The sequence below is a fragment of the Cetorhinus maximus genome, chromosome 5, assembly GCF_964194155.1.
Source record: "Cetorhinus maximus chromosome 5, sCetMax3.hap1.1, whole genome shotgun sequence".
NCBI lineage: Eukaryota > Metazoa > Chordata > Chondrichthyes > Lamniformes > Cetorhinidae > Cetorhinus > Cetorhinus maximus.
This window is the reverse complement of record NC_135883.1, coordinates 121,177,532-121,199,910: the sequence shown is the minus strand read 5'-3', so window position 1 is coordinate 121,199,910 and position 22,379 is coordinate 121,177,532. Positions and strand designations below refer to the sequence as shown.

The window sequence follows — 22,379 nt, the reverse complement described above, 5'->3', positions numbered from 1 at the left end:
TCAGCCAGCAGCTGTCTAGTCCCAGCAGTGCCAGGGTGAGGGGACAGGTGAGACCCAAGATGAGGGGAGCTTGGTGGGAAGGGAGAGGGTGCTATTGGTGAGAGGCCAGGGCAGGAGGGAACACCTGCAGGAGCCAGACCTTGTTTGGGCCGAGGGTTGCCTCCCAATGTTGCAAGTAGGCCACATTGATGGAGGTGCACCCCCCGCTCCCCCATACCCTCACCCCTCCCCCGTGTTTGCAAACCACTGGTGGGAAAAGTTAAATTCTGCCCCAGGACTTGAGCACATGCACGAAGTGCTTCAGATTTACAACGAGGGTCTCATGGCATTATTCTAGATTGGGTTAAGTATAGCTCCTCTCTGTCGTCAAACTGCTGATGGTTCATGTGCATGCATCAATTTATTCAAAACTGACGAGTTTGTTAAATGGATGGAAGACGAAAATTACATATTCTTACCCTGCAGCAACTACTCTCGATAGATCCCTTAGGTTAAGTTTGACAGAGGGTGTGAGAATATACAACTTGTCAACAGAAGGTTCCTTATCTCCTGTTGTAATCCAGTAGCCTTCAATCTGTAATGACTGTCCTCCTTTTGGTTCTGGTATTGGCTGAAATATTAAAGAAAAATAAGTTACCGTTCCCCATTTTAAAAATCTATATTGCTCTTTATTGAGCGATTGATTTGATCTCATCATTTAAACCAAACATAATTAAGCATTAAAAATCTGAAATACTGCAACAGTACACTACCCGTTTCTACAAAGTGCACTGGCAAATTGTTTATGCAGTCACCACTCAAAACATAGATTATGTGTGGTTGACAGCTTGTATTTATGCAGTGCCTTCAACATAATAAAACATTCCAAGAAGCTTCACAAAAAGCATTGTTGAAAAAAAAAAATTACATGAACACCAATTTGAAGATATTGGGTTAAATAACCAAAAGCTTGGTCAAAGACTAAAGGTTTTAAGGAGTGTCTTAAAGGAGTTTAGAGCATAGGCAAAGAAAGGCATAACCACCAATGGTGGTGTGATTAAAACTGGGGGATGCTGAAGAGGCTAGAATTAGAGGAGCGCACATCTTAGAGGGTTGTGGGGCTCGTGGTGATTAGAAATAGGAAGGGGCAAGGCCCCATGAAGGGATATGAAAACAAGAATGGTGAATTTCAAAAATCAACAGGTTGCTTGACTGGGAACCAACTACATTGGGAACCAATGTAGGTCAGTGAGCACAGCAGGTGATAGGTGAACGAGCCTTGCTACAAGTTAAGAAATAAGCAATGTTTTGCATGGCTTCAAGTTTATAGACTGTAGAATGTGGAAATCAGCTAGAAGTGCATTGGAAATGTCAAGTCTAGAGGTAACCAAGGCATGAATGAGGGTTTGAGCCATAGATAAGCCGAGACAGGGGAGAAATCATGAAGGTGGAAATAGGTGCTCTTAGTGATGGTGCAAATGAGGTTGGAAATGTGACAGCAAGACCAGAATTTTCCAGCCCCACCCCAGGGCCAGCAAGCCATTGAAATCTCCATTCACACTGGGGGAACTGGAAGAACCTGCCGGTGTGAGGGGCTGGAAAATTCTGGCCTCAGTTGCAAACAGGTTGGGTTTATTGGAAACAGTGCTATAGTGGTTATGTCACTGAACTAGTAATCTAGAGATCAAGTGTAAATTCCTCCATTACAAATTTACTGCATTTTCTCTACAGTTGAAAAAAAGCCTGTTAATCAAATCTGGTAATGCAAACATGAAGTTAACAAATTTCTCTAAAAATCCAATGTATATAATTTCCACCAAGGAAACGAGTTGATTTTACCCAGTGAGACACCAGTCCCAGACCATCATGGTCAACTTAAGTGCCCTGGTAAGTGGTTAAAAATACCCCTCATGTATCAAACTGATACACCATCTTTACAAGGCATCAGAGATGAGTAATAAGGTGCACATTTTTTTTTATTATTCATTCATGGGATGTGGGCTTTGGTGGCTGGGCCAGCATTTATTGCCCATCCCTAGTTGCCCTTGAGAAGATTCTGGTGAGCTGCCTTCTTGAACCCCTGCAGTCCATGTGGCGTAGGTAGACCCATGGTCCTGTTAGGAAGGGAGTTCCAGGATTTTGACCCAGCGACTATGAAGGAACAGCGATATATTTCCAAGTCAGGATGGTGAGTGACGTGGAGGGGAACTTCCAGATAGTGGTGTTCCCATCTATCTGCTGCCCTTGTCCTTCTAGATGGTAGTGGTTTGGAAGATGCTGTCAAAGAAGCCTTGGTGAATTCCTAAAGTGCATCTTGTAGATGGTACACACTGCTGCTACTGTGCAGTGGTGGAGGGAGGGAATGTTTGTGAATGTGGTGCCAATCAAGCGGACTGCTTTGTCCAGGACGGTGTCAAGCTTCTTGAGTGTTGTGGAAGCTGCACTCATCCAGGCAAGTGGGGAGTATTCCATCACACTCCTGACTTGTGCTTTGTAGACAGTGGGCAGGCTTTGGGGAGTAAGGAGGTGAATTACTCGTCACACAATTCCTAGCCTCTGACCTGCTCTTGTAGCCACAGTATTTATATGGCTAGTCCAGTTCAGTTTCTGGTCAATGGTAACCCTCAGGATGTTGATAGTGGGGGATTCAGTTATGTTAATGCCATTGAACATCAAGGGGTGATGGTTGGATTTTCTCTTGTTGGAGATGGTCATTGCCCGACACTTGTGCGAATGTTACTTGCCACTTGCCAGCCCAGGCCTCGATATTGTCCAGGTCTTGCTGCATTTGGACGTGGACTGCTTAGGTATCTGAGGAGTCGGGAATGGTGCTAAACATTTGTGCAATCATCAGTGAACATCCCCACTTCTGACCTTATGATGGAAGGTAGGTCATAGATAAAGCAGCTGAATATGGTTGGGCCGAGGATGCTACTCTGAGGAACTCTTGCAGTAATGTCCTGGAGCTGAGATGACGGAACTCCAATAACCACAACCATCTTCCTTTGTGCATGGTATGACTCTAACCAGTGGAGAGTTTTCCCTGATTCCCATTGACTCCCGTTTTGCTAGGGCTCCTTGATGCTATACTCTGTCAAATGTGGCCTTGATGTCAAGGGCAGTCACTCTCATTCACCTCGGGAGTTCAGATCTCATATTTCCATCCTGAGAGTTCACTGAAAATATTAACTGGAGATCAAATTTAGCTTTATTAAGTTCTGTCGAAAGTATCTTCCTCTGGTTGTTAAAGTGGATATATCACAGATAGTGCTCATTTTCTATAAGTTTTTGCAACCAACTACTATAGAATAAGCCTTCATCCCAGATTGGTTGGAAGTACTAATATGCTTCTAAACCACAGTAAATTCATTGGCAAAAATAGATGAAAATACCTGCTGGAGAACAGCCTTGGCACTGTTCCCAATAATATGATGACAGATCAATTTCTCAACGACTGGGTGAGATACACGATCCAGTTGAGTTAGGAAACTCATGCAGAAACCCTGTAAAATTTCAAAGTTACTTTAGACATGCAGCTCAAGAAACTGGATATTTTTTATTTCTTTAAAATTCTTAATTGGGAGCAAATGTACTAGGAGCAGATGTAGGCCATTTGGCCTGTCTAGCCTGCTCTGCCATTTAATGAGATCATGGGCAAGATCTTACTTGTGTCAGGTAGGCTAGGTGGGAGTGGGTGGGGGCAGGCGTGGAGCCGATTGCCACCTGTGATTGGCTGCGCGCCATTTTACGTGGACAGGCCAATTAAGGCCCGCCCAGTGTAATGCGCGGCCGGTAGCGCTCAGCGCTATCTGTGCGGGCAGGGGGAAGAGAGTGAGTCAGGGCCTCCACTCTTTTGCACATGCGCACGAAAGAGCGCAGCAATCTCCCTGAGGCACAGAGCTGCCTCAGGGAGATTATTTATAACAAGATTTTTTTAAATCAACTTAAAGTAAAAAAATTATTTAAACATGTCCCCTCATGTCCCAGTTCACGTGACACTGTCACATGTTTTTATATTTAGGAAAATGTTTTCATTTAGTTAATAAGAGCTTTAGGAAACCTCATCCCGCTCGTGGATGAGGTTTCCTAAAAAACGCAAAGGCCACTTGGGCTCTTCGCCTATCCGCCAACCTTAAAGTTGGATGGACAGCGTTGCAAACAACTTTAATTGGTTTTTTAATGGCCTTAATAGGCCCGTATCCGCCGAACGAAATATCTAAATGGCAAGCGATGATGTCGGGACGCACGCCCAACATCGCCACACGTCATTTCGTGCATCGGCGTGTCGGGCCCGCCCCCACACACCAATGGCAATATTCTGGCCCATGGATAATCTGATCTTGCCCTCAACTCCACTTTTCCTGCCTGCCCCGATAACCCTTGATGCCCTTGTAGATCAGAAATCTGTCCAACTCAGCCTTGAGTATATTCAATTGATCCAGCCTCAAATGCTCTCTGGGGTAGAGAACTCCAAAGATTAATGACCCTCAGAAGAAATTCCTCCTCATCTCATAAGAACACATAATAACATAAGAAATAGGAGGATTAGTAGACCACATAGCCCAGCGAGCCTGCTCAGTCATTTAATAGGACCATGGCTGATCTTGGGCTTCAATGTCATTTTGCCACCCGCTCCCCATATACCTTCATTTCCGGAGACATCAAAAATCTATCTATCCCAGCCTTAAATATATTCAACGATAGAGCATCCACAAACCTCTGGGGTACAAAATTCCAAAGATTCACAATCCTTTGAGTGAAGAAATTTCTCCTCAGCTCAGTCCTAAATGACCAGCTCCTTTTCCTGAGACTGTGCCCCTGTGGTTCAGATTCCCTGACCAGCGGAAACAATTTCTCAGCGTCCACCCTAATAAACCCCTTCAGGATTGTGTGGGTTGCAATGATGTCGCCTCTCATTCTTTTAAACTCCAGAATATATTTGACTTTTTTTTCCCCCCCAATCTTAAATGGGGGACCCCTTATTTTTAAATTGTGCCCCCTAGATCTAGATTTCCCCTACGAGAGGAAACATCCTCTCAGCATCTATCCTGTCATGTTACTTCAGGTTACCTACTTCTGTCTCAGAATCTTATATGCTTCAATAAGATCACCTCTCATTCTTCTGAACTCCAAATGAGTATAGGCTTAACCTGCTCGACCTTTCCTCATAAGAAAATCCCTTCATCCCAGGAATCAGCCTCGTGAACCTTCTCTCTGAACAGCCTACAATCCAAGTATATCCCTCCTTGCGTTAGGAGGCCAAACTGTACACAGTATTCAAGATACGGGCTCACCGATGCCCTGCAAAATTTTAACAAGACTTCCTTACTTTTATACTCCAGCCTGCTTGCAATTAATACAAGTTGAGGATGGGAATGAGGAGAGCAAACAACAGCAAATTGCATAGGATTCATTGTAATCTCCCCACACAAAATATCAGCTTTTAAACTTAAGTGTAGGATCTAAAATGGGTTTGCATTAAGGGTCAATAATAAACAGCGTTTCTATGGAGGGAAAAAACACCCTTAAGTGCATGTTTTGGGAGCCAAATAGGACATTGCAGATGCAGTGAATGCTTCATGATGCTTTCCTAAAATGGGTGCAACAAAATATTCATGTACAGTAACATTTACTGCAACTAAGTTTGACAATGTTAAGATTAACTGAGATAGCATTCATCAGTTACCTCATACAATGAGCGTTGAATGTTGTTGCACGAGTTCAATGCTGCAAACTTTAGAGCACGGCAGAGAGTCCGAAGGCTGTAGTGTGGCCTGTGGCCTGTTCCATCCATTAACTTGACACTTGTCTCCTTACGCACAGATAAGTAAAACCTAACAAAGATGGAGATATTTTCAGAGGAACATGCGTATTTGAAGAATCAGTATTTATAAGGAAACTCTTATTCATTTGATCCCTTCAATATGCTGTTGGGTTAGCAAATTTGCATCAGAGATATGCTCCAAATATTTATAGTGACATGTGGTAGTGAACCTGTAGTGAAAGAGACTCCTCCAGAACTGGTGTTGTGGCCAATCTCCACGTTTGGGTATTTAGACTTCAAATGGCACATCATCTTACACCAATTAAGGGAAATGCAATAATAAAAGATGAAGTGGTTCAATGCTCCAGCTGGAACATTTTAAAAGAACTACGATAACTGCTCTCGAGTAAGAGAACCAGACGATAGAGTGTGAGGAAAAGAGTGTTTGATGCCAATATTGAGTCAATACTCTGTGGTAATGACAGAGCTAGAGCTGTGTGGTTATCTGTAGCGCCGCAAACTGCATTGCCTAGTCTGTATTTAACATGCATGTGGGATGTACTGGTTGTATGTGCAGTGCCTCAAGAGTGCTAATTTTTGACTGACTCTCTCCCTCTGACAGCTTGCCTGTGATGCTGGTTTGTGCTTTAAGCACATTATTAAAAGGATGTTCATTAGCCACAAGCCAGCATTGGCAACAGTACAGAAGGAAAGCTGTCAACAAGATACTTTCTTGCACAGTTGAGCCTCGGGGTCTGTTAATCACAACATTGTGCTGTAGCAACAGGGCAGTTTGTTATAGGACTTAACAGAGCCAGAGCCAAAAGCTGAACCTTGAAGCAAGAGAAGCAGAAGTTTTAGCAACACAATTGAGCCATAAACTTGACAGCTTGTCAAGACTACACAGTGGAGCAACAACACTAAAACCTCAATCTATTCTAATGACAAAGTAACAGCTGTAATAAAATATGACTCATGTAGTATTGTCAAACTATTACTGGCACCCTCACATAAAACCATTTGTAAAAGTGTTTTAAATTCTCTTCACTGCCAACATTTACTTCCCCACCCCGCCAATATACTTCAAAATCTAGAAGGCAGAACCAGCAAGTTATTCTTACTCAATGATCCCCTGAATGGTTTTCTTATTGACATTTAATCCCTTTAGGTAATCAGATATGAGGATTCGGAGATCTCCTTCATCTTCTAGCTCCTCAACGTACAGCTCTGTAAATCTGTCAAAATAGAAACCAGTAAAAAATATCAGCACAATGTTGCACTTTTTTTTAATTCAAAATGAGCTAGGGATAGCCAACATGGAAAAGAAAATCAATAACCAGAGCAGTCTACAGACAAGATAGATCCAAGAAAAAATATTGCAGCCCAAGGGTAGAGAAATGATGAGATTAATATCTGAAAGAGTTATGCCCAATTCTATAATTGAGAAATGGCAGATAAATTGCTCAGTCATCACAAATGAACGCTGGGCAATTTTGATATCAAGCTATTTCTATTCAGAACTCTTCACAACTCAATTCAAAGAAGCCTGTGTTGTGAATCAACAAATTTAACACTTGCAGAGAGTGTGGAACAGATGACTTCGAGCCTCTATGAAAGTAGTGAGAGAGGAACTGTGTTTTTTTTTTAATTTTTTCATTCATGGGATGTGGGTGTCATTGGCTCGGACAGCATTTATTGCCTATCCCTAATTGCCCTTGAGAAGGTGGTAGCGAGCTGTCTTCTTGAACTTCAGCAGTTCATGTGATGTAGGTACACCCACAGTGCTGTTAGGGAGGGACTTCCAGGGTTTGACCCAGCAAAAATGAAGGAATGGCGATATATTTCCAAGTCAGGAAGGCAAGTGGCTTGGAGGGGAACTTTCAAGTGGTGGTGGTCCCATGTGTCTGCTGCCATTTTCCTTCTAGATGGTAGTGGTTGTGGGTTTGGAAGGTGCTGCCCAAGGAGCCTTGGTGAGTTCTTCCAGTGCATCTTGTAGATGATACACACTGCTGCTACTACTGTGTGTCGGTGGTGGAGGGAGTGAATGTTTGTGGATGTGGTGCCAATCAAGCGGGCTGCTTTGACCTGGATGGTGTCAAGCTTCTTGAGTGTTCTCAGAGCTGCAGTCATCCAGGCAAGTGGAGAGTATTCCATCACGCTCCTGACTTGTGCCTTGTAGGCTTTGGAGAGTCAGGAGGTTAGTTATTCGCTTTAGGATTCCTAGCCTCTGACCTGCTCCCATAGCCTCAGTATTTATATGATTAGTACAGTTCAGTTGGCCAACCCAGCCAATTACCGCCCCATCAGTCTACTCTCGATCAACCGTGAAGTAATGGAAGGGGTCATCAACAGTGCTATTAAGTGGCACTTGCTTAGCAATAACCTGCTCACTGATACCCAGTTTGGGTTCCACCAGGGCCACTTAGCTCCTGACCTTATTACAGCCTTGGTTCAAACATGGACAAACGATGAGGTGGGGTGAAAGTGACTGCCCTTGACATCAAGGCAGCATTTGACGGGGTGTGGCATCAAGGAGCCCAAGCAAAACTGGTGTCAATGGGAATCAGAGGGAAAACTCTCCGCTGGTTGGAGTCATGCCTAGCACAAAGAAAGATGGTTGTGGTTGTTGGAGGTCAGTCATCTCAGCTCCAGGACATCACTGCAGTAGTTCCTCAGGGTAGTGTCCTAGGCCCAACCATCTTCAGCTGCTTCATCAATCACCTTCCTTCCATCATAAAGTCAGAAATGGGGATGTTCGCTGAGGATTGCACAATGTTGAGCAACATTCATGACTCCTCAGATACTGAAGCAGTCCATGTCCAAATGCAGCAAGACCTGGACAAAATCCAGGCTTGGGCTGACAAGTGGCAAGTAACATTCGCACCACACAAGTGTCAGGCAATGACCATCTCCAACAAGAGAGAATCTAACCATCGCCCCTTGATGTTCAATGGCATTAACATAACTGAATCCCCCACTATCAACATCCTGGGACCACTGGCCAGAAACTGAACTGGACTAGCCATATAAATACTGTGGCTACAAGAACAGGTCAGAGGCTAGGAATCCGGTGACGAGTGACTCACCTCCTGACTCCCCAAAGCCTGTCCAACATCTACAAGGAACAAGTCAGGAGTGTGATGGAATACTCCCCACTTGCCTGGATGAGTGCAGCTCCAACAACACTCAAGGAGCTTAACACCATCAAGGACAAAGCAGCCCACTTGATTGGCACCCCATCCACAAACATTCACTGCCTCCACCACCAATGCACAGCAGCAGCAGTGTGTACCATCTACAAGGTGCACTGCAGGAATTCACCAAGGCTTCTTTGACAGCACCTTCCAAACCACTACCATCTAGAAGGACAAGGGCAGCAGATAGATGCAAACACCACCACTTAGAAGTTCCCCTCCAAGTTACTCACCATCCTGACATAGAAATATATCGCCATTCCTTCACTGTTGCTGGGTCAAAATCCTGGAACTCTGGTCCTAACAGCACTGTGGGTGTACCTACAGCACATGTACTGCAACAGTTCAAAAAGGCAGCTCACCACCACCACCTTCTCAAGGGCAACTAGGGATGGGCAATAAATGCTGGCCCAGCCAGCGAAGCCCACATCCTGTGAGTGAATGAGCTTCTAGTCAATGGTAACCCTCAGGATGTTGAAAGTGGGGGGTTCTTCATGGTAGAAGACACTAATAGCATTTCAAAACTACTAAATAATCAAGGGGAGGAAATAAATACAATAACTATCACTAGAGAAAAAGTATTTGGGAAACTAATGGGGTTAAAGGCCAATAGGTCTCTTGGACCTGATGGGTTGCATCCTAGGATATTAAATGAAGTAACTACACAGATAGTGAATGCACCACTGGTGGTAATCTTCCAAGAATCCTTAGATTCTGGAAAAGTCTCAGAAGATTGGAAAACTACCAATGTAACACCCTTATTCAAAAAGGGAGACAAAAAACATGTAACTATAGGCCAGTTAGCTTAACATCCGTCATTGGGAAAATGTTAAATTCTATTATAAAGGATGCAATAGCAGAGCATTTAGAAAGGCATAATATAATTAAGCAGAGTTAGCATGGCTTCATGAAGGAGAAATCATGCCTGACAAATTTATTAGAATTCTTTGAGGAGGTAACAAGCAGGATAGATAAAGGGGAACCAATAGGTGTAATATATTTGGATTTCCAAAAGGCAGTCAATAGGGTACCACCCATATGGCTACTTAATAAGGTAAGAGCCCATGGTGTTGGGGGTGGTATATTAGCATGGATACAGGATTGGCTAACTAATAGAAGACAGATAAAAGCAAAATACTGCGGATGCTGGAAATCTGAAACAAAAACAAAAATTGCTAGAAAAACTCAGCAGGTCTGACAGCATCTGTGGAGAGGAAGGCAGAGTTAAGGTTTCGAGTCCGTATGACTCTTGTCTGATGAAGAATCATATGGACTCGAAACGTTAACTCTGCCTTCCGCTCCACAGATGCTGTCACACCTGCTGAGTTTTTCCAGCAATTTTTGTTTTTGTAATAGAAGGCAGAGTTAGGATTAGTGTTGGTAAGATTTTAGAGTCCATTATTAAGGATGAGATTTCAAAATACTTGGAAGTGCATGATAAAATAGGGCAAAGTCAGCATAGTTTCATCAAGGGGAGGTCATGCCTGACAAATCTGTTAGAATTCTTTGAGGAGGTAACGAGTTGGTTAGACAAAGGAGAGCCAATAGATGTTATCTACTTGGACTTCCAGAAGGCCTTTGACAAGGTGCCGCACAGGAGGCTGCTCAGTAAGATAAGAGCCCATGGTGTTAGAGGCAAGGTACTAGCATGGATAGAAGATTGCCTGTCTGGCAGGAGGCAGGGAGTGGGGATAAGGGGGTCCTTCTCAGGATGGCAGCCGGTGACTAGTGGAGTTCCGCAGGGGTCAGTGTTGGGACCACAACTTTTCACTTTATACATTAATGATCTAGATGAAGGAACTGAGGGCATCCTGGCTAAGTTTGCAGATGATACAAAGTTAGGTGGAGGGACAGGTAGTATTGAGGAGGCGGGGAGGCTGCAGAAGGATTTGGACAGGTTAGGAGAATGGGCAAAGAAGTGGCAGATGGAATACAACGTGGGGAAGTGTGAGGTCATGCACTTTGGTAGGAAGAATAGAGGCATAGCCTATTTTCTAAATGGGGAGAGAATTCAGAAATCTGGAGTGCAAAGGGACTTGGGAGTCCTAGTCCAGGATTCTCTTAAGGTTAACTTGCAGGTTGAGTCTGTAGTTAGGAAGGCAAATGCAATGTTGGCATTTATTTCGAGAGGACCGGAATATAAAAGCAGGGATGTGCTGCTGAGGCTTTATAAGGCTCTGGTCAGACCACATTTAGAATATTGTGAGCAATTTTGGGCCCCGTATCTCAGGAAGGATGTGCTGGCCCTGGAGAGGGTCCAGAGGAGGTTCACGAGAATGATCCCAGGAATGAAAGGCTTAACATATGAGGAATGTTTGAGGACTCTGGGTCTATATTCGATGGAGTTTAGAAGGATGAAGGGGGATCTGATTGAAACTTACAGAATACTGAAAGGCCTGGATAGAGTGGACATGGGGAAGATGTTTCCATTAGTAGGAGAGACTAGGACCCGAGAGCACAGCCTCAGAGTAAAGGGAAGACCTTTTAGAACAGAGATGAGGAGAAACTTCTTTAGCCAGGGAGTGGTGAATCTATGGAATTCATTGTCACAGAAGGCTGTGGAGGCCAGGTCATTGAGTGTATTTAAGATGGAGATAGATAGGTTCTTGATTGGTAAGGGGATCAAAGGTTATGGGGAGAAGGCGGGAGAATGGGGTTGAGAAACTTATCAGCCATGATTGAATGGCGGAGCAGACTCGATAGGCCGAATGGCCTAATTTCTGCTCCGATGTCTTATGGTCTTGGGATAAGGGGGGCATTTTCAGGATGGCAACCTGTAACTGGTGGAGTGCCACAGGGATCAGTGCTGGGGCCACAATTATTTACAATATACGTTAGTGACTTAGATGAGGGAAGCGAATGGACTATCATCAAGTTTGCGGATGACAAAAATAGGTGGGAAGGCAAGTGGTGAGGATGACACAGTCTACAGAGGGATATAGACAGGTTAAGTGAGTGAGAAAAAACATGGCAGATGGAATATAATGAGGGAAAATGTGTGGTTATGCACCTTGGCAGGAGGAATAGAGGAGCCGAATATTATTTAAATGGGGAGAGACTGCAGTAAGCTGCAGTACAGAGGGATTTGGGAGTCCTCATGCAAAAAGCTAACATACAAGTTCAGCAGGTAATAAGGAAGGCAAATGGAATGTTGTCCTTTATTTCAAAGGGAATGAGTATAAAAATAGGGAAGTCTTGCTAAAACTATACAAGGCACCAGTTAGACCACACCTAGAATACTGTGAACAGTTTTGGTCCCCTTATCCAAGGAAAGATATACTGGCATTGGGGGCAGTCTAGAGAAGGCTCACTAGGTTGATCCCAGGTATGGAGGGGTTTTCTTATGAGGAGAGGTTAAGTAGGTTGAGCCTGTGCTCATTGGAGTTTAGAATGAGAGGCAACCCTATTGAAACATAAAAGATTCTTAGTGGGCTTGACAGGGTAGATGCTGAAAGGTTGTTTCCCCTTATGAGAGAGTCTAGGACCAGGGGCATAATCTCAGAGTGAGGGGTCGCCCATTTAAGGCAGAGGTGGAATTTCTTCTCTGAGGGTAATGAATCTGTGGAATTCTTTACCAAAGAGGGCTGTAGAGGCTGGGTCGTTCCATATATTCAAGGCTGAGATGGACAAATTTTTAATTAGTAAAGGAATCAAGGGTTATGGGGAAAAGGCAGGAAAGTTTAGTTGAGGATCATCAGACCAGCCATGATCTCATTGAATGGCAAAGCAGACTTGATGGGCCGAATGGCCTACTTCTGCTCCTATGTCTTACAGTCTTCGGTGATGGTAATGCCATTGAATGTCAAGGGGTGAGGGTTACATTCTGTCTTGCTGGAGATGGTCATTGCCTGGCGCTTGTGTGGTGTGAATGTTACTTGTCGCTTGTCAGCCCAAGCCTGGATATTGTCCAGGTCTTGCTGCATTTGGACATGGACTGCTTCAGTATTGCACAGTTACAGCCAAGAAGTTAAAGATAATAAATGGAAAGTTGAATGACACACCAGTTAGTTTAACATCCATAATAAAATAAAATGATTTTCTTCAGATGAATGCTACCAGTGTTCATAAGACGAATGAGTCGATATGAATCGCTGATGTGAAATCCAAACTAAGAGCAAGCATGACAAATTGTTCACCAATGCAGCTTAACTAACAACCGCAGGCTTACTTCCTTACTTTTTCAGAAATAATTTGATAAAGTGTTTCATGACATTTTTAAAGATTAAGGTACAGGAGATTGGAGATTAATTAATAACCTTGGATGAAAACCAGCATGGTAATAGGAAGCAAAAAGACAACAAATTAAATGAAAACCTTCCAAACCTGACCCCTCCAGATACACACTAGTCAGTCATTCTTAGACTGTTACTAGACTGTTCACGCCATTGATACAAAAGAACTCTTGTTGGTGTGTATTATTTTTCTTAAAAATTGAGACACAATGTACTCAATAATATTTTTCAAAAGTACATGGGCCAATTAAGTAAAATGAGCCATGGTATACAGGGGGCACCATACTGCCTTAGTAGCAGTCAGACTTGGGTATGAAGGGGTTGGAGGGCATTCAGGAGGACAATGGATTAAGTGTCAGTTTGCCAAATAGCTGGAAGAATAGGGTCTACTTGAATCAAAGCGCAAGTTTAAAATGGACTGGAGAAGGGGAAACTAGTGGAAAGTTAAAATCAATGGGAAAAAAAATTGCAGTTTTGAAGAGGGTTAGACTAGGAGAGGGTGGGGAAAGATGGGATTAGTGAGATGGAACTGGAGTGAGGGTTAGAACAGTGACTGCTCAAATAATTCTGTTTGTTCTGTTCAAAACATAAGTGCCACTTAGTTTCTGAGATTAAATACATTAACTTAAAATTTAGATTTTAGAATTGAAGGATTTTCCAATCCAGACATTTGGATTTTCTCCTTCAAGCTTTCATTGGAGAGAATCATACAAAGAATGTATCAAAACACACACAACTATTTCCTTAGAATGACCATTTCTGACGAGTCAGGTTTTTTTTTGATAGTCAAATTTGGCTTTCTAGGTTGACAGGCATTAATGTCTATGGATGTTATTTATATGGACTTGCAGAAGGTAGCCTTTGTTTTAGGCTGACGTTTCAATGCAGTGGTGAGGGAGGGCTGCCTTCTTTTAATGAAACATAAACTGCAGTAGCATTTGCCATTCTGAACTGGACACAAAGGATCCCATGGCACCAATCGATGACCAGCCAAGAGTGCTTCCAATCTACTGGAGCAAAACCACCCTATCGCCTGGGATAGAGCTGTGCAAGCACACAAACCAGAAATAGAGTGGCTTGGCTACTGCTGTGCAGTTGGAACAAAAGGCTCTCTCCATTCTACGAAGGCCATTTCTTTCTCACGTCAACCAGCATGACTGGCTTCATGAGAATCTGAGGGCAAAAAGGAAGCAGAAAGCAGTGGAAAGTGCAGTGATTCCAACTCAGGTATAAGTGCCAGGTACTGCTGCTTTGCAACAGACTGCACCTCAAAGTTGTAAAATAGGAACATAGGACTTAAGAGCAGGAGTGGGCCATTTGGCCCTTCGAAAAGGCTTTGCTCATTGAAGCCTATCCATGGTTCGCAATTTGAGAGTGTCTGCAGTTTCAGAATGCCTCATTTATATTTATTGTGCAAGTTATTTCAGTCTCAGCATCTGGAAAGTGCATATTGTGCACAGCTGGAGTACTGTGTGCAGTTTTGGTCGCCACATTATAGGAAGGATGTGATTGCACTGGAGGGGGTGCAGAGGAGATTCACCAGGATGTTGCCTGGGATGAAACATTTAAGTTATGAAGAGAGGTTGGATAGACTTGGGTTGTTTTCGTTGGAGCAGAGAAGACTGAGGGGGCGACCTGATCAAGGTGTACAAGATTATGAGGGGCATGGACAAGGTGGATAGGGAGTAGCTGTTCCCCTTAGTTGAAGGGTCAGTCACAAGGGGGCATAAGTTCAAGGTGAGGGGCAGGAGGTTTAGAGGGGGATGTGAGGAAAAACTTTTACCCAGAGGGTGGTGACGGTCTGGAATACGCTGCCTGGGAGGGTGGTGGAGGCGGGTTGCCTCACATCCTTTAAAAAGTACCTGGATGAGCACTTAGCACGTCATAACATTCAAGGCTATGGGCCGAGTGCTGGTAAACGGGATTAGGTAGGTAGGTCAGGTGTTTCTCACGTGTCGGTGCAGACTCGATGGGCCGAAGGGACTCTTCTGCACTGTGATTCTGTGAAGTCACATCTTCCTACTAAGCAACACAAATAGCAAACTGCTTTGTGGAATTAATATTTAATTGGGCCTTCAGTAAGGGCAGAGACAGAATTTTATTATTAGGTTTTAGTTACCGGTTTCTTATGCCTGGTGGTAAGTTTTTCTTTCCCACATCTGTTGCTGGATTCATGCAGGCAAACAAGCGAAACTCTGGGTCACGGTGAATGGGCTCTGTAAGAGGATAAACCAAGTTAGTAATAGTCATTGTAAAATTAATGAACAGTTACATGGAGAAGAGGAGCATTTTCTTTCTGTATTAAGTACTGCTGAAGAAAGAGACATCTTTTGCCAGAGCTTTTAGTCTTGCACTTATCAGGACAATTCACAAGAAAATACCAATGTCAAGGGAAACAACATATTTATGCTGATTGAGAAGAGAGTGCTGATTGGTTGGCAAGTGGATTCTGATTGGTAGAGGCGTTATCATGGAGAATGCACCAGTTGATGGTGACTAGCAATTAACTACCAAGCATTGTTTGAAATTTAAACCAAGCAACTTGACTCTCGATTGGACAAGATATTGTCCTGGGGAAGAAGCCAGCGAACGGCTGTCACTTATTTTGTTTAGCCGAAACGGGTGCAATGTGTGTACATACTCTGTCTGCAATGAACAGGGCCCTGTGTATATTAATATATGTAGCTTCCAGTACATACAAATGTGCCACACTGCGAGCCTGCCTGACAATCCTAAATTGGTTGTCAGCGTAATTCTTAGCACACTGAGGATTTAGCAAATGTTGTTCAATCGCAGCATCAGATCAGAGGGAAACCAACCTGAAAAGGAGTTTTTATAGAACACAAGAAATAAGTTAGATATAAAGGCAATAGCTCTTGTACCAGTATCTCCTCGGTCCAGCAGCACAAGTGAGCTTGTATTCCCTTCCAGCAGCCCACTCAGACATTCCAGCGTCTCTGCTGAAGCCAAGTTGATCTCATCCAACAAGATCCACTCTCCTTTCTTCACAGCCTGTGCTAAGATACCCTAGTTAAATAGAAAATTGAAGGTGATCATCAAAGGAATGAAAAGATCAGGAGAATTTTTTCTGGCTCAGTACCAGAGTGACTAGCTATTTGAGACAATCACTTTCACATCTTACCTCCACAAAGGAAAATACCAGTGCCGATTCAGTTAGTTTCATTTGCTGCTGAGCCTGGGTCAGGCGTAGACCAAGTAATTCCCATTTATCTCTCAGCCAGCCTTCTAAAATGAAACATGCCATTGTGAAAGAAGACAAGAAATAAGGGACTATAATTCCGATCGCTTCTGCAGGTGTGAATTACACAGAATTCAGCTAATGAACTATTGGTTTTAAAGTCAATTTTTAAATGTTTTATTTTAACTTGCTTTTTTCCCCCCCTTATCTGCCTTCTATTCTCCTCAATTCAATCTTTCCTTCCTTCTTCAGGCTGTACCTGATTTGACACTGAATTTATCACTCACTCCTTATTTAATTCTCAATCCTTTAATCTCCTTGATCAAAGGGATACACTTTGTCCCATTGTTCTCCTAGGCCTCTTGTTTGGCCCCGCTGTGCTTTTAATAGCGCACACTTCCAATAACTTGGAAACTGAAAATTTCTGACCACAAAGTCAAATCTGCCATGGCCCAAAACTCAATCCAAATTTTTTAGGGCCAATGTTGCTCGACAATTAAGGTGGGCTTCCATGGTATAACGTAACACATCGAGATTATGGCACTAGAGAACAAATGGAACAGGATATTTGCCAGAAGCTGTTCTGCATTTTCCACCTTTTGTTATTTCACAGCATTAAAATGACCATTTGCTGGAACAAACAGGGACAACTGCACTTCTCCCAAATCATATGGACCGTTCTCTACCCGAGAACCTTACCCTCAGAGACCTAACGCATAAATGAAATTGAAGTTGTGTCAAAATAAACATTTAAAATATTAAAAAGTTTCTCACTGTCTTCCTTAGTTTTCAGTTCCTTATTGATAGCTGTTTTGTAGACGTGCAGCATCAGTCGGAGTAAATCCTGCCAGCGTTTCTGTTTGCAGCATGTTTGAATGTGGCCCAAGAAAGTAATGTTCTGCTTCCGAGAGTACGTCTGAATGAAAAGCTCTTCAAACGCTTCTCGCAAAGGTAGCATAATAAGTCTACGGTCCATAGGCTTGTACCTGAACAGAAACAAGTATAAATCCCAGGTGTTAATGTGTAAATCAAACACTAATTCTATACTGTTGACACTCGAGTAACCGATGTTGCTTTGCGTCCCCTAACCCACATTCGTGAGCTCAAGTGCTCAGAGCTGAGAACATTTCACCAGGAAACTTGATGTACAAATACTGAAAACCAAATTTCAATTTAAGGCTGAGGCTGCTGAAATGAAGATACCTTTTTATGGGGCATCTACACCAATTTATTTTCATTCCTCCTTCACTAGCCTCTTTCCATACGCCTCCTACTTCCGTGAGAAAAGTGAAGCCTTCTCTCGAAGGACTGGCGTTACTCTTGGTATCGCCACCAGGAAGTGCAATTTTATCCTCGTGCTATTTTTAAAAAATATTTTGGCATATCCAGCATTTGAAGTGTATCCCGAGCCGAATAGTTAGTTTTCCGACCATGGGCTCATTATTTAAGTCCACATCATCAAACACTCCATTTACAGTTTGCTACTAGATTGATCATACTCCCGCTTTTCATATCAGACGTTCTTTGCCACATTTCTGACTAAGCAACAATACAGAGGGAAGCTGGGGTTTCACGGAGCAATGAATGGTGAAGTATGGTGTCTGACCTCAGCGACAGGAGGGGCAGAGCATGGCCCTGAAAGTACTGCCTGGGAGGGATGTCAGATCTAGCAGCATTGGTTGTGGCTTTCTAAGTGTTTGCTGGTTCCTAAACAGGTGCATGGCCATGAAAAGAAAATCTAAATATTTTAAATTACCAGTGGCAACACACAGATGCAAAGAATCTGTCCAAGAATCGATTACGATGTCAAACCACCCATTGAGAATGCAAGATCCAACATAAGGTGTAGATTCCAAATTTTTAAGTATTTGTCTTTTTACTAAGCGAAGAGGCCACTCAATAGAGCACAAACCTCCACCACGCTGTGTTAACGTTACTACAATTATGCAGCTCTTCCCGAAGGCTTTTCCCCTGTCCTGTTGATGATCCGTGACTCCTCCTCCATGTACCATGCCCTAATAGGGTATTGGCAACCATGGACTTCCATTAGACTGAGCCATAATTATGCTTGGCAAAGTACTGCAATGGTTTGCCGATGCCTTCTGCAGTTTGGCTGATCAGGAAACTCTCCCGCTCTTTACCACTTATCATTAGGTGCACTGGAAGGATTTACAGGCCGATAATCAACCTGTTTGGCTCTGTAACTACAAAGCTGAGAAAAATATTTCTTTTTATTAAGAGATTCCCTCATCTAGGAGGCTTGGCCAATCCACATTGAACAACCTGCTCTGAAAACTCTGCTCACATTTTTGACAGCTGTGACAAATTGCACCACAGCAGCTGAGACGATCCACAACGTTCTAAAACAATCAAGAACATTCTAAATAAAACAACCCACGAGTTTCTAAACATTACCTTTGTCTACCTTCAGTGGTGGAGGTCAGGTTGACCATTAATAATTTCAATTAGTTTTTTTTAAGCTGCAAAGAAATGTGCCAAATAAGGACAAGAAGAAATAGCAACGTATGAATTCAGCTGCTAGTTTCGCTCGATCAGAAACCTTAAGCCATCCCTCAAATGCAATACATACCCTCCAAGCAGGTCTGCTGTGTCACTCTGTTGGTTCATATTTACGACCTTCAGTTTGTGACCTGAAACAAAATACACAGACAGACAGTAATACTTACGCAAAGAGAACTTCCAAGAGTCATTACTAAACAAAAATTTAAACGGTAAAGATTTGGTTATTTGCCAGAATACTGACAAATGCGCAGACAACATCAGCCATGGTTTGTTCAAAATGAGTTAGCCCCTAATCATTAGAAAATAAATATTCTGCTTGCACTTTGTCAACATCAAGAATTAACTGTAACATCCAAACTTAGTGACCAACTCAAAACAATACAAGTAAACAGGAGACATTTATCCAAATGGTACTTTTGGTGGGTGAAGGGTCCAATGATGTGTCTCCAAACAGACAAGAAAAAATATAAAACGATGGATGTGAACTAACAATCTTTGAATTTCAACTTGCAGTTAAAATGGCTGCACCAGCAACACTAATTTCAGGAAATACAGTGTGAGAGCTGCGGAAAACTTGCTGCAGGATTGCCCTCATACTTTTTGTGATTGAGATTTTTATATTCAACATTCAACAGAGCCCTTTTTTTATATAAGGAGAAGGCTGACAATTTACACAGTGAGGAGAATTTTTCCTATGGCGGGCGGGAGCGGAGCCGATTGCCGCCCACGATCGGCTGCGCGCCGCCATTTTATGTGGGCGGGCCAATTAAGGCCCACCCACCATCACGTGCAACCAGCAGCGCTCAGCACTACCTGTGCAGGTGAGGAGAGGAGGGAGAGTTGTGGCCTGTGCTCTTCTGCGCACGCACACGAAAGAACACTTCAATCTCCGAGGCACGGAGCTGTCTCAGGGAGACCGAAACGGACTATAAAAGTTACTGATAAATAAAGTAACAATGAATTTAAACATGTGACAGTGTCACATGAGCTGGGACAAGTGAATCAAGTTTGGAAAATTTATTTAATTATTTTATAAAACCTTCAGGAAAATTTCCTGAAAAACGCCACGGCCGCTGGGGCTCTTCGCCTGCCCGACAACCTTAATGTCGGATGGGCAGCGTTGTTAACAACTTTAATTGGTTTTTTAATGGCTCTAGTGGGCCGTTAACAGTTCCGTGGGTGCACAGCCACTTCCAGGGCGCGCCCGCCAAAAGAAATATCGAGCGATGGCGTCCGGACGCACGCCCGGCGTCATTTTACACGTTGGCGTGTCAGGCCCACCCTCGCACACCCACAGCAATATTCTGCCCAGTGTCGGCTAAAATTAATGTTACTCCTGGAGGTGAGGTGGGGGCAAAATTCACGTTGGTTTGCCATCCCTCAAACCGACATACCATGTATGATGTAAGAGTGCAGGTACAACCATTCTAATTCTGGAAAGCTAAGCGGAACAGAACTGGTCAACATAATAGTTTAGCGCTCCCACTTCAGCACCCAGCAGGGTACAGACTGGGGAGGTGATGGTGTAGTGGTAAGGTCACTGGACTAGTAACACAGGGGACCCAGGCTACTCCACTAGGTTCAAATCACACCATGGTAGCTGGTTAAATTCAATTAATAAACCTAGCCAGTCTTAGTAATGGTGACCATGAGGCTATCATCTATTGTTGTAAAAACCCATCTGGTTCATTAATGTCCTTTAGGGAAGGAAATCTGCTGTCCTTTCCTGGTCTGGTCTACATGTGACTCCAGACCCACAGCAATGTGGTTGACTCTTAACTGCTCTCCGAAATGTCCTTGCAATCCACTTAGTTCAAGGGGAATTAGGGATGGGTAACAAATGCTGGCCTTGCCAGCGACACCCACATCCTGTGAAAGAATAAACAAGAATTCTAATAATTTATTTAAGGAAGTATGCGCCAACATTATTTAGGGGTCAATTTCTGCCCCATTCCTCTGAAGGTATTAGCTCCTGCTGGAGAGCAGTTCCACAATGGTCTGCAATCCTCCAGGACCTTGTCCAAGTGGTTATTCTTGAAATGTCAGTCCACAAATTTGGTTCATGGGATTAGGAATGCCTTGGGATATCAGGGACAACCACAATCCAGTTATCCAGCATCTACATACCCACATACTTGGAATCCTCAGTGATATTTTTATTGACTCCCTTCACAGCCCAGAACAGATGACAAACGTAAAATCCCTATCGTCAAGCTGCCTGAGACCAGCTAATCAACCACAGGCCAGAGCCAAACACGACACCTCAGGTATCACCAATTCGTCACTCTTTTGGAGAATCTGTCACTTCAGGAATTTGGCTTGCCTAATAGCATAAGAAATATTAAACCTTATTCCAATAGCAGGACAAAGTTTATTCAATGAACACTGTTCTACCAACCTGTAATTCTGGCAAGGTACTGGACTGTAGAGGTTTTTCCAGTACCCGTTTCACCAACCAATAAGACAGGCTCCTTTTTACTTAGGCAAACAGCCAGCTGCTCCAGCAGCAGAGAGGAGGGTCGTGTGGCCGAAAAGGTTTGGGTTTCCCTTAAAACAAAGTGAAAGGATTTCAGTCAGAAAAAGCATCCAGGTTGAAAACATCTATCAAGTAAGCAGCGGGGGTGAATTACAACATAGAAGTATAGTCTTGTGATTATAGAGTAATAAATTACACTAAATATGTGAACTCAACTATATCAGTGACCAATGAGTACATCTGAATGGCAAGAAAATAAAACTATTGAGAAAAGTCATGACCGATGACATAAACGGAATCCATTTACTCTTAAGCAAGATAGGGGGAAGATGGTGGCGTGGTGTTATGTCACTGGGCTAGTAATCCAGAGGGCCTGGCAAATTCTCTGGGGACATGGGTTCAAATTCCATGTAGGTAGCTGGTGGATTTGAATTCAATAAAAAATTGAAAAGCTCGCCTCAGTGATGATGACCATGAAACATTTGCTGATTGTCGTAAAAACCCATCTGGTTCACTAATGTCCTTCAGGGAAGGAAATCTGCCGTCCTTACCTGGTCTGGCCTACATGTGACTCCAGACCCACAGCAATGTGGTTGACTCTTACCTGCTCTCCGAAATGGCCTAGCAAGGCAAGGGCAGTTAGGGATGGGCAATCAATGCTGGCCTTGCCACAATCCTGTCCTGCTTGATTAGGCAGGACATGCCAGTTTAAATACAAAGTAGAACTATCCTCTGCTATGCTAGCCACTGGAATTGACACCAGTGGAGATTTTCTGCTGAGCATGCACATTATCTTTGGCCTGTAATGGCTTTAGACAGACAATCGAATTGGAACAAGATAACACAGGCTTTCATAGTTAGAACAATAACGAAAATTGCATTACCAATTCTATTAGAGCTGTTAATGAAACACGTGTGTGTGTGTATTTAAACTGAATGGATACATCTCAAAAACACTGAAACTTCCTGTGACAAACTACACATTGCAATGACAAAGACACTTGCAACATTT

At 43.3% G+C, this 22,379-nt stretch overlaps 1 protein-coding gene across 1 annotated transcript in view; it reads right to left on the bottom strand.

Annotated features, from left to right (window-relative positions):
- The window catches only part of mdn1 (midasin AAA ATPase 1), a 227,351-nt gene that overhangs the window by 157,222 nt on the left and 47,750 nt on the right, over positions 1-22,379 (bottom strand). Inside the window, exons 14-23 of the mRNA XM_078542396.1 lie at positions 21,290-21,438; positions 18,959-19,019; positions 17,143-17,354; positions 16,312-16,415; positions 16,052-16,196; positions 15,289-15,385; positions 6,865-6,978; positions 5,666-5,813; positions 3,372-3,482; positions 459-610 (exon numbers count right to left, since the gene is read on the bottom strand). Coding sequence (XP_078398522.1) covers positions 459-610; positions 3,372-3,482; positions 5,666-5,813; positions 6,865-6,978; positions 15,289-15,385; positions 16,052-16,196; positions 16,312-16,415; positions 17,143-17,354; positions 18,959-19,019; positions 21,290-21,438 — 1,293 coding nt within the window. The remainder of the gene's footprint in view (positions 1-458; positions 611-3,371; positions 3,483-5,665; positions 5,814-6,864; positions 6,979-15,288; positions 15,386-16,051; positions 16,197-16,311; positions 16,416-17,142; positions 17,355-18,958; positions 19,020-21,289; positions 21,439-22,379) is intronic.